Source organism: Carya illinoinensis, chromosome 8 (assembly GCF_018687715.1).
Source record: "Carya illinoinensis cultivar Pawnee chromosome 8, C.illinoinensisPawnee_v1, whole genome shotgun sequence".
NCBI lineage: Eukaryota > Viridiplantae > Streptophyta > Magnoliopsida > Fagales > Juglandaceae > Carya > Carya illinoinensis.
In genome coordinates this window covers 4,487,690-4,500,504 of record NC_056759.1, presented here as the reverse complement: position 1 = coordinate 4,500,504, position 12,815 = coordinate 4,487,690, and the positions used below count along the sequence as shown (strand labels likewise).

The 12,815-nt window shown below is 36.1% G+C and overlaps 2 protein-coding genes across 2 annotated transcripts; both read left to right on the top strand.

Moving 5' to 3' along the window:
- Positions 1-2,025: 2,025 nt before the first annotated feature.
- On the top strand, positions 2,026-4,695 carry LOC122318739 (ethylene-responsive transcription factor 5-like). The gene is made up of 3 exons (XM_043136327.1): positions 2,026-3,016; positions 4,211-4,290; positions 4,670-4,695. The coding sequence occupies exons 1-3, from the start codon at positions 2,298-2,300 to the stop codon at positions 4,693-4,695; spliced, it is 825 nt and encodes a 274-aa protein (XP_042992261.1). The 5' UTR covers positions 2,026-2,297.
- Positions 4,696-10,380: 5,685 nt separating this feature from the next.
- On the top strand, positions 10,381-11,702 carry LOC122318006 (ethylene-responsive transcription factor ERF106-like). Its single transcript, XM_043135124.1, has one exon. It carries the CDS (start codon positions 10,753-10,755, stop codon positions 11,458-11,460), a length of 708 nt encoding a protein of 235 aa, XP_042991058.1. The 5' UTR covers positions 10,381-10,752; the 3' UTR covers positions 11,461-11,702.
- The last annotated feature ends 1,113 nt before the right edge of the window (positions 11,703-12,815 follow it).

Here is a 12,815-nt window from a genome sequence, read left to right as displayed (position 1 = left end):
AAACTCTATGATCGAACTGAATGGTTTTAATCCATAATTTTTGAGATTGAGATCAATCGGTTTCAAGTTTGATCCGATTCGATCCAAATTGATCGGTCTGGGTTTTTTCGGTCGACTGGCTTACGCCCTTACATTTGACTATGTTTCGTATCAAATTTATACATTTTGACTCTTCGAGTATTTTTATTAGTGAGCCTGATGCCATATTTAAACCATTATTAACTCATTTTAAGTTATTATTAGTCCTTTATTGACTTTGACTGTTATCAATCACTCTCGAATTCTCCTCCTTATTTATATTTCATTTATATATTCTTTCAATTTCTGTCAACGTCGAAATCCGATGCCAAAATATAAATAAAATGTGGCGGAGTTCGCGCCGAAATGCATACATTGATCAGAACCTGCAAAGTGAGCACACGCGAAGAAAAGTACAAGAGCATGTTGAAACGGGGTCTCTATGAGAGGAAGCTCCGATGTCCAACTCAAAACAGAGGATTTGTCAAAATTCTACTTCCTCCCTTCTATTGCGACGCCTACTTCTCGCCGCTTTATTTATCGAGCTTATATTTCATTTGGGCAAATCGAACTGATGGGCGTGGTGGGCCTTCAACATGTTTCGAAGGCCGATTTATTGTGTACCCCCTGTCGTGGACCGTACAACAGGACTCTGTTTACCACCCTTCGTGTTCTTGTGGCCTATTCTATGTGGCCCCTTCAGGCCCGGTCTTCCACGGCGTCTTTACATTGTCACCTTTCCCTTTGTTTGTCCTTTCCGGCTATCATAAATTATACAGTCTTACTATATATAAATAAAATTACATACTAATTTATATATTAATATTATTTTTTTATATTTAAAATTTAAATTAATATTATTTTTAATAAAATTTATTTTTTATTAATCATAATAAATTAATACATATATTAATATACAAGTGTACTTGTAAATAGACTTTTCTTAAATTATAAATGTACTATACGTATAACTTTTGCACATTTATTTAATAAAGTACTAATTTTTTTAATAAAAAATAATATTTACAGTCGAAATAAATGTAAGCTTTGTAATTTTTTGTTTAAACATAAAAATTTGGAAAGCAAATAGTAATTTTTTTTTTTTAAAAGAGCATGTGAGAGTTGCCGATTATATCTAACATTTTTCTTATTTTATTAATTTTTTGAATAAAACAATTGTGAAATTGTTGTCTTTGTATCAATTTTTTTACGAATAATTTTTACGAATAAAAAAGATAGAACGAGAAAATTGGATTTGATTTTTCTAACTAAGCGGAGCTTAGACAAGCGCAGTCAGTTGAATCTTAGGTTTTGCTTGACCAGATTTTTTAAATGAAAATTTTGAGTTTTAAAATTAAATATTAAAATATTATATTTTATTATTATTATTATTTTAAGATTTAAAAAAATAAGAAAAAAGTTAAATTATTTATTATATTTTATATAAAAATTTAAAAAAATTATAATAATAAGATAAAAATTTTATATTTAAGATAAAAATTCTTTATGAGCGAACAATACGAAAAATTATCCCCACCACACACCTATTTTATTGTTTATTTATTTATTAACAGGTGTTTGGTATGGGATTAACTCTATTATTCCCCATGTGTCATAAATGCAAGAGGAGAAGAACGACTTTTCAAAGCTGGTAAGTGGTCAGTGCAGACTTGTCGTTGAAGTCAAATATTGCTCTCAAGTCTCATCCATTCTCGATCTTGGCTTATGAGTCGAGTGTTACATGCATGGGGTCCCATCTCCCTAGCCCCTACAAAACAAGTTGCAGATTTCTTGTCTCAGACAAACGCCCTTGGCTGTCTGTCTATGTACAATCACTAGTTGCCTTGGCTTGATGCCAAATTCCACAACCAACTTGGATGTCATGACTTGTGGCAGTGTGAGTGAGAGATGCTTTTGCTTCCCTCTCAATTCTGGATCAAGGGGATAAGGACTCCACTGCCTCAGTCAAAATTCAAACAGAGTGGCACGAATGATTGGACTGTAATAGATATAGATACTGACAAACAGAGAGATGGGTCGAGCTCTCCACCATGCAGATTGCAATTTGCATGATTGGAAATGCCGAACGATGCTTCTTTCCTCTATCCGGGAACCAACCGTGAAAGCCGCACAGAGTTCGTACCTTCTTATATGTAGCTCCCTTTTCTTCAACTCAAGAAGCCCTGCCTCCTCCTCATTGATCCTATCGAATTTCCATTCCCTCTCGCAGAGCATCACACGCACAAGTTACAACCAAAACTCCTTCAGTACTACTGTAAATGACATCTTTGGAGGAAGCTTCAACCTTAGAACTCATCAGACAGCATCTTTCGAGTGACTTTATCTCCATGGAGAGCTTCATCTCCGATCTCGATGTTTTTTACTCCGGTATCTCCCAAAACCAGTCCACCCAAACTTTCGACCTCAAAAATGGCAGCATCAACACTGATGTTGAAGTCTCTGGTTATTTGCTCGCCAAGGAAGAACCCATCACCTATCCTTCAAATTCATTCGACCAAACCAGCTCTGACCTCGACACAAAACCAACAACTTTCATCTCAAATTCCCCAAAACCTTCCAACTTAAGCCACCGCAGACCATCCTTAAACCTTGCAATACCTCCGACAACCTTCGGTCAACACTCACAACCCATGTTGGAAAATGGAGGTAACTTGAACGTTTCGGATCATCCTAATGAAAGTTATGAGCACTATAGGGGAGTCCGGAGACGGCCATGGGGAAAGTTTGCTGCAGAGATACGGGACCCCAATAGGAAAGGCTCAAGGGTATGGCTCGGAACGTTCGATACCGCCATTGAAGCAGCAAAAGCTTACGACCGAGCTGCATTCAAGCTGCGTGGAGCTAAAGCCAAAGTGAATTTTCCACTAGAGATTGCTGCAAACTCTTCGGAATATGATACAAATTCCGCACTGAATGTCGGAATGAAAAGAAAGAGAGAGAGAGAGAGAGAGAGAGAGAGAGAGAGAGAGAGAGAGAGAGAGAGAGAGAGAGAGAGAGAGAGAGAGTGAAGAGACGAACGACACTGTAGAGAGAAAAGAGTTGAAGAAAGAGGTGGCGGAGCCTGGTCGGGAAGCAATGGCAGAGAGTGTTTCGGCGGCGGTTCATCCGTTAACGCCGTCAAGTTAGACCGGGGTATGTGAAGGCTATTACCAAATCAAATTCCCTCATCCTCTCAACGTTCTACAATTCCAGCAATTCCATGGTTTTTGCTAATTAGCCGTTACATATTTTTGTACAGCAAATCATTTTTCTTTCCATGTATGATTTATTTTGCTCAAGCTTATATACGTGTATGAAATCAATGAATAAATAAGGAAAATATTTTACACACTTTGTCTCTTAACATGGTATCAACCAAATATTGACCTTGACATACCTTTGCTTCCCTTCCATGACTTCCTCTTCTGATGATTCCTCTTCTTCTCCTTCTCCATATCTCCTTCATCTCTCTGACTCTATTAGCCTCGTTCTTATTTCTGGTCATTTCACTGGTAACAATTTTCTCAAATGGCAAGGTGCTTTTTGCCGTGCCCTAAATGTCAAAAACAAACTTTGTTTTGTTGATGGCACTCTTAAACCACCAGCTACCACCTCCATCGAATATGCTCAATGGAGTAGGACCAAAGACATGGTCCTCACTTGGATTCTCAACACCATAAATCCTTCCCTTGCCAACTCTCTAGACTACCATGATGATCTTCTTGATGTTTGTTAAACCTTGGGTTTCAATTTTGTCATGAAAACAACACTCGTCTCTTTCATCTCAAACGAGAAATCTCTAATCTTTACCAAAACCAACTTTTCATCCCAAACTACTATAATAGCTTCATGCAATTATGGAATGAACTCGGCAGCCTTCAACCCCCCACCGATGCAAACACTGTAGAAAAAAGGCCTGAGGATGAGCGTGTGTTCCAGTTTCTACTGGGCCTTAACAACTCATTCGCTGCTCTTTGCACCCAAATCCTTGTCACTGATCCCTTCCTCATCTCAACAAAGTTTTTTCCATCCTTTTCCAAGAACAAAAACAACACCTCCTCCATGTTACCCATTAGCCATCCGAAAATCTAGCCATTGCTGCTCGAGCCTTTCATTCCGATAAACCCCCTCTCAAATGCACCGAGTGTGGCAAAGAAGGTCACCTTCATCACTGTTGTTGGCATATCATCAGCTACCTTCCTGGCCGAGAACCTCGCAACAATCGTATTCCTTCTATTCTTGGGAAGCTGCCTGCTACTGCCAATCTTGCAGGTGCTAACTCGAGTCCGATCCCAAGCCTCTCACCAGAAAATTACTAGCAGCTCATGGCTCTTCTTCAACCTCCCTCTGTTGAGCAGTTTGTGAGTAACTCCATCTCGCTGCCGTCTGCTTTTAATCCACAGCAAGATTGGATCGCTGCCCTCTCTTTTCTCGACCCTTCGACCACCACCCATGGCTCGGTCCATTCGATTACCCACGGGAGAGACCATTTCTATTGAAGGGATTGGATCTGTTTCTCTCTCTGAAAATCTCACCCTTCATAATGTCCTTTACGTTCCTAATTTTTGCTTGAATCTCCTTTTTATCCCTTATCTCACCACTCACTTATCTTGTGTCGCTACCTTCTCATCTTCTTATTGTTTTTTTTCAGGACCTTCAGTTGAAGAGGCTGATTAGAGTGGGTGAAGTTTGCAATGGACTCTACATTTTTTGGCCCAAAAAATATATTGCTTTCTCATTTCATAAAATTGATAATAAGGCCCTATAGCATTGTCGTCTAGGTCACCCTTCAAGCTTTACTATTCCTTCTATTTTTGATAGTCCATGTACTCTTTCTTATTGTGATACTTGTGCTCATTCTAAGCACACTGGTTTACCTTATCCAATTCATGCGAATAAAAGTTTAATTCCTTTTCATCGATTGCATTGTGATATTTGGGGCGGTTATCTTACTACCCCTATTTGTTGTGCTCATTATTTTTTACTATAGTTGACGATTTTCTCGCACTACATGAATTTATTTAATGCGTTTTAAATAAAAAAAACTTTTAGTCATTTAATGCATTTATTTGCTCTTGTAAAAAATCAATACAACTCCAAGGGTTAAAATTATTCGTACCGATAATGGTTAGGAATTTCTTTCCAAAAATATTCAAACCTACTTTCATGATCATGACATCCTTCATGAACATACATGTGCTGAAATTTCTCAACAAAACGGTGTTGCGGAACATAAACATAGGCACCTCTTGAATGTTGCTCAAAGTCTCCATTTTCAAGCCCATTTACCCTTAAATTTTGGGAAGAATGTGTTCTTGCTGCTGCTTATCTCATCAATAGGACACCTAGTCAGTCCATTTAAAATAAAAATCCTTTTCAACTCATTCTCAATACTGCACCCACATACTCCCATCTACGTGTCTTTGGTTGTCTTTATTATGCTTAGACCCTTACTGCTCATTGCGACAAATTTTCTCTTCGAGCATCTTGTTGTATCTTTATTGGTTATCCTAGCAACCATAAATCTTAAAAATTATATAACCTTGACACTGACTCCATTGTTTACTCACGTGATGTCACTTTTCATGAAGTTTAATTTCCTTTTCAACACTCTGTTCCTTCCCATCCCAACCCATCCCAAATTTCATATTTACCTATTTTCGAACTCATTTCCTCATCTACTCCTACACTGATCACACCTACAGACCTGAACCCCAATTATTCTCTTCCCTCTTCAAATCCCACCTCCCCTATTCCTTCTCGCCCTTGCCGTACTATCACCCATCCTACTTATCTTCTTGATTATGTCTGTCCTACTATTTCTATGGAGTCCACTGCATCTTCAACCGCTGCACAATCCTTAGGTACTTCTCATTCCTTATCTGCTTTCTTTTCATAGTCTCATTTTTCACATGCTCATCATTCATTCTTAATTGCTCTTACTACTTCTGTTAAGCCTACATGTTACTCCGAAGCCAAATGTCACTCTCATTGGCATGAAGTTATGGCCTCCGAACTTCATGCCCTTGAGGAAAACTCCACTTGGACACTTGAACCCCTCCCTCCTAGCAAAAAACTCATTGATTGCAAATGGGTTTTCAAGACCAATCTCAACGTTGATGGTACCATTGAGAGCTATAAAGCCCGACTTGTCGCCAATGACTACACTCAGGTGGAAGGTATAGACTATCATGAAACCTTCGCTCCAGTTGCCAAAATGACCACAGTCCGCTGCGTTCTAGCTATTGTTGCCACCAAGAATTGGATCATTCACCAAATGGATGTTCACAATGTCTTTTTGCATGGTGAACTTGATGATGAAGTTTACATGCAACCTCCACTAGGCTACTTTATTAAGAGGGAGACCCGTGTATGTCGCCTCTGAAAATCCCTCTTTGGCCTCAAGCAAGCCTCTTGGAATTGATTTTTTAAACTAACATTTGTTCTTCTTAATGCAGGTTTTGTTTAATCTCAGGCCGATCACTCTCTATTTACCTTGCTTACTACAACTAGTCTCACTATTATCTTGGTATATGTCGATGACATCTTGGTTGTTGGTAATGATCTCTCTCAAGTCACTTTCTTCAAGACTATTATTTTTACTCACTTCAAAACCTAGGACTTTGGACCTCTCAAATACTTCCTTGTTCTTGAAGTCACTCGATCACCTTCAGGTATTTTTCTTAAGAGAAATGATATTTGCAGTCGTAGTTGTGCAAGCGGTGTGCAGTCGCTTTGAAAAAAATGAATTAATATGGGACCCACATGAAAAAAACTAACTTTTTAATCGTGGACCCCACTTTTTTTCAAAGCGATTGCGCGGCGTTTGCAATTCCACGACTGTATGTAGCATTGCTCTTTTCTTAATCAGTGAAAATATGCCCTGGATATTCTTGTCGATAGTGATCAGCTTGCTTCTCGCCTTGTTCCTTTCCTATGGAACAGAACTTGAAGCTCAATGATACTAATGGGGATTTACTTCTTGATCATGCACCTTATTGACGATTAGTTGGACGACTCATTTATCTCGCCATTACTCGCCCTGATATAGTCTTTTTCGTCAACATCCTCAGCCAATTCATACATGTTCCTAGAATTTCTCAGTGGACAGCTGCTACTTGTGTTCTCTGCTATATCAAAGGCACTCTAGGCCAAGTCATTTTTTTCTCCTCTTCAAATGATCTTCATGTTTGTGCCTACACAGATTCTGATTGGGTCAGCTGCCTCACCACCCGATGCTCTACCACTGGTTTTTTTTTTTTTTTTTTATCACTCTTGGCTCTAGTCCTATTTCATGGCGCACCAAGAAGCAGACTACAGTTGCTCGTTCCTCTACTAAAGTCGAATACCGTGCCATGGCTGTCACCACTTGTAAACTAGTATGGTTGCAACAACTTTTTCGTGATCTTGGCATCTTAGACAAAGGTCCCATGACTCTCTACTGCGGCAACCAATCTGCTATCTACATTGCTCACAACCCTGTCTTCTATGAACGCACCAAACGTATCGAGATCGATTGCCACATTGTTTGTGACAAACTTTGCTCTAGTCTTCTCACCATCGCTCACTTATCCTCTTCCGAGCAACTCGCCGACATCTTCACCAAAGCTTTGGGTAGTGATCTTTTTCATCATCTATTTCGCAAGTTGGGCATTACGGATCTTCATGCGCCAACTTGAGGGGGACTATTACCAAATCAAATTCCCTCATCCTCGCAACATTCTAAAATTCTAGCAATCCCATGATTTTAGCTAATTAGCCGTTACATATTCTATGTACAACAAATCATTTTTCTTTCCATGTATGATTTATTTTACTCGAGCTTATATACGTGTATGAAATCAATGAATAAACAAGGAAAATATTTTCCACACTCTGTCTCTTAAGAAAGGCCGCATTAGAAGAGTCTCAGCTCTCAAATCATGTTGAATTCATTTTATTTTATTTTTATTTTTGGGGCCTTGGCAATGTTTAATTGTTTTTTCTTTTTGGGGGTATTGGACTAGAGAAGTCAGCTTGAAAATGTTTAATTATTTTATTCATTTAAAATAAAAATAATATTAATGCTTTTCCTTATCTGATCACATCATGCGGTTTGATTTGTCTATTGAATTTAGATTAAAATGTGATTATGGTCCTTTATATTTTATATTGTTTAAATTTCATTTTTAAAATGATTTTGTTTTAAAATTCTCCTTCGAGTTTCTTGATGGGTTGGGTCTCCTGCCAAATTTAGACCCATGCTTATGTAGATTAATGGGAAGAATTCTGAATATTTATTCCCCCCGCTAGTAGCCCAAGGCCCAATAAATAACCATAATGCTGGAGATCCACGGCTACTGCTAGTGATTGATTTTAGCAATTACTTCAAAGTTCAAAAACTAATTCCAGCAAACATTGGTAACACGTCAACCGTACGTACAAAATTCGAGTGTAAGGAAGCTACTAAAAACAAAAAGACGTTGAAAAGTAAAGTAAAGAAACTACATTAATCAATATACATTATTTAGCATGGTTCAACACGGTACACTAAAATGTGTTGGAAATATTTTTTAAATAATATATATTTGTTATTTATTATTAAAATTATTTTTAGGTTTTATTTGAAAGGGATGAATTATTTTAGAAAAAGAGAAATTATGGAAAGTTTATAAACTATGGCTTATACTTCTAACATTTTGGGTCTATGTGTATACCATAAGGGTAAGCTTGGAGAATGAGATGTTATGAGAATTTTATGAAAGAAAAATCTAGTTGTAAGCACAACTACGCATAATATATATATCAATCTAATGTAATTGGTTAAAAAGTAAATTTTATTGAAAACAATGTTAATTTAAATTTTGAATATGAAAGAATCAGTATTGACATGCAGATTAGTGCGCGAATTTATTTGTACGTAGCAAAACTCTTTTATGAATAGTACTCAGATAGTTTTAGTAATGTTTTATGGAATTTTAAAAAATAAAGAGAGAAAATTGAATAAAAAGAAAAGTTATAACTTTCCATTCACATCAGTTGATCATTTATAAGTAGATTTATTGGCCTACGAATTGAACGATCTCATAAGCAAATTTCGAAATTCTCTTTCTCCCAAAATTTTTTATTTCTTCAAAACTTTGTTATAACGATTTGACCATTCTGCAGAAAATAAATTTTTAATATTTTGATTGAATAGTAAAATCAGAAAATATTCATGTCTAATTTTATGTGTACATAACGTAATTAGATAAACAAACTTATTCATTATGTATTAAAGACAAACTCGCTTGTAATTTTTGTACATATTATTACTGGTAGGGGCAAATTTATCTTAAAGAAATTGATAGAGTAATGCTACATACAGTTATTTTTGCATATTCTCTGCGCACTCTACTGATATGATTGGTTGGATTATTTTTTTTTAATACACAACCAATCATATCACTGGAGTGCACAAAAGAGTCCACAAAAATGACTGCACATAAAATTTTTGATTTTTAAAAAACGATCCCAACACAAGATCGAAGGTTCAACAAGATTGATATAAAATTTACTAGACTCAGCTCTAATGCAGCCCTTATTTGTCAACCCAAACAGTACGGTATGAAAGTATCATCCAATGACTTAGATCAAACTCCTCGTAAGAGATCATGTTGTAGAGACTCTCTCTCTCTCTCTTCCTCTCATAAATCATGTTGATGGTTTAGTTGAAAGAATCCACGATGGAAATATCCTCTCTACGATAACGGCTTTGGAGAAGTACAAAATTAGCATAGAAAATATCAGCGCTAGAATTTTGCTGACGTGGTATCACCAATTACCCAACCATACAAAGCAACTACAAACTTAGCCAATAATCAATTCCTTATCTGTTTTTCTTTCCCTTAATCAATGCTTTACTATTCTTGATTCCATATATACGTCATGGGCGCCCAAGTTGATGATGCCGAAACTTTATAATTTCAAACACATCGTTTTCACGCCATTTTATATAATTATATCTTCAAATAAGAGATATTCTATTTTATAAGAATAAATATAATATTTAAATTCATAAATTATATAAATAGTATATTTATTTGTAGAATATAAATAAATATAAAATTTATATAAAAAAATTAATTTTTTAATAGTAAATTTAAGAAACGTTTAAGAGACCAACAAGTATGTTTCAGTTTGTTTTAACTTAAGATAGCTTGCATCTGTCACTTTACACCTATCTCTCTGTGGTCATAACACACAAGTTGAAGATATCTTGTCTTAGAAAAGTCAGAACGCCTTAGCAGTCCACGTAGGATCAATATTTCAAGTTGGAAGGAGAAAGATGAATATGATGGATGGCAGGAAAGTTTTGTCCAGACTCAGAGCTCTGTACACAAGAATTCAATTTCTCCCACTAGCTAGATGCCAATTACCAACTTGGAGTTGGAAGCCATTAACGGCTTGCTTTCATCTCAATTTATGAAAAAGACTCCCAATTCATGATTTGTATTAAATGGAGAGGATAAGGTTATCCCGATGAACAAACAGGAGAGATATCCCAATTTGCTTTGGAGGATAGTCCAGCAGATTATAATTAAATTCAGGCGAGTCCCACATCTCTTTTGACATCGACACTGATTAGATCGTACCATTTTTCTGTAACATTACTACTCTTCTCTTTATATAAATCAACCCAGCCTTGAAAAAAATGCATCTTCCTTCAGCTTGATCAAACTCAACTCTTTTTGTTTCTTGCTTATTATCTCGGAAATGGAAGCGGTGAGTGAGTCCTCGGTCCTGGAGCTTATCCGGCTTCACCTTCTCGGAGACTTCACCTCCACGGATTCCTTTGTCAACAGTCTCAATTTCAGTGCACCCAAAGCCATCTGTTCTCACCCCGTCAAACATGAAGCTGAAAGCCCCATATCCGAATCCGAATCCCACTCTCCCATTTTCGACCAAAACTACCATACAGGAACCGGTACTTTCATTATTAGCTCAACTCCAAAACACCTGCTTAAGAAAATCAACCACCTCAAATCACCCGAGTCAGCTGAAGGTTCGATCGTGAAGGTGTCGGATTGTGGTGATCAGCAGCAGGGGAGGCATTACAGGGGAGTTCGACGTAGACCGTGGGGTAAGTACGCAGCGGAGATCCGGGACCCGACCAGGAATGGGAGGCGGACTTGGCTGGGAACCTTTGACACTGATGTTGATGCTGCCAAGGCCTATGATTGCGCTGCCTTCAAGATGAGGGGTCGTAAAGCCATATTGAATTTTCCTCTGGAGGCCGGAGTGTCTTCGCCAAATTCCTTTTCCGGCCGAAAGAGAAGGGGAGAAAACATATCGGTACTGGAGGTGCCGGAATCTGACGAGCTGGCGGTGGAGAGTTGGGTGTTTCGGAATCAAGAAGAGGAGCTTGTTCAAGCTCCGGTACCGTCCTCGTCATCTAAGAAACCAGTTTCTGCCAGTTGTTAATATGTTATTGGGCGTGTTTTGATACGTCATATATACACACGTGTGCTCTCTAAAAAAAAAAATATATATATATATATATACACGTGTGCGTGTGTGCTGGTAATAGCCTAGCCGATGAGTTTAGCTTGGAGAGAAAAACAAGGAAAGAAAAAAAGCTGGATATTGTACATGGGTTGTAACTGTATGAGGATTGTGAAATATCTGCAAAATTTATTTAATATATTTTCATGTTTGTTTTTTAATTTTAATTTTTTATAATAATTCTTTAAGGATAGATTTAGGGTATGAAATGAAATACAAAATTCTCATTTAATCTCATTTTATTTTTAAATATAATTTAAATATAAAATTTTTAAATGAATCGTTATAATTTTTTTAAATTTAAAAAAAAAAAAAAATAATTTAAAAATTTTCAAATCTTTAAATAAAAATAATATTATAAAATTATATTATTCCAATATTTTAATTTTATAATATTTTTTATTCAACTTTTTTGCTCATTTTTCAAAATTTAAAAATATTCAACTCAAACTTCATTACTATTCACAAACTATTTTATTACTATTTATAAAATTTTTATTTCATTTCATCCTTCAAATCTGTCAAATTTTAGTGTTTGGGTTATTTTATTTGTAAGTCTTGGGCATAGAACACTATCTATATCACTTAGATGCAAAGAATTAATTCGTAAAATTCACATTTTAAAATTTATTTTTTAAATTTAATTATACTATATAAACGACGTATTATTCATACTTATTTGTAAATAAATTTTTTTAATACTTCTTAAAATAGGAAATAAATTTTCCATATTTCCGTGAAGTAAGTTAGACGAGATTACCAACGAATGGGACAAATTTTAAGTTTGTCATAAAGCGTATTAATTTAAAAAAAAAAATTATATATATTTTAAGACGAAATTGTTATTAATATCTCAAGTTCATGTGTTTGACTTCGTTTTTCATTAAAAAGATTAATTGTGTTCATTTAGTCAGGTCACGTGTTGAGATATCTCGACTTTCAGTACCTTTCATAAAACGATAAAAGAGTCTTGCCTTCCACTTACTATCAAAATTGATTGCTAAAGAGTAGAAGCCCATAAAAGTCACGCTCTCCAAATCCTGTTACCGTGTAGTAAGGTTCAAATGGTTCGTTTGAATTCGGACGCCAACCCAAGCCAAATTTATGTTCAAATCTTTTTTAAGGATGTCTCGAGAAATAAAATTAAAAAAAAAAAGGCAAGAAAAGGCCAAAATAGTGTTCGACACATTCCAATTTCAATACGATGATATTTATAAAGATATTTTATGAAAGGGATAAAGATGGACTCGAATACAAGTTGCAACTAACACATG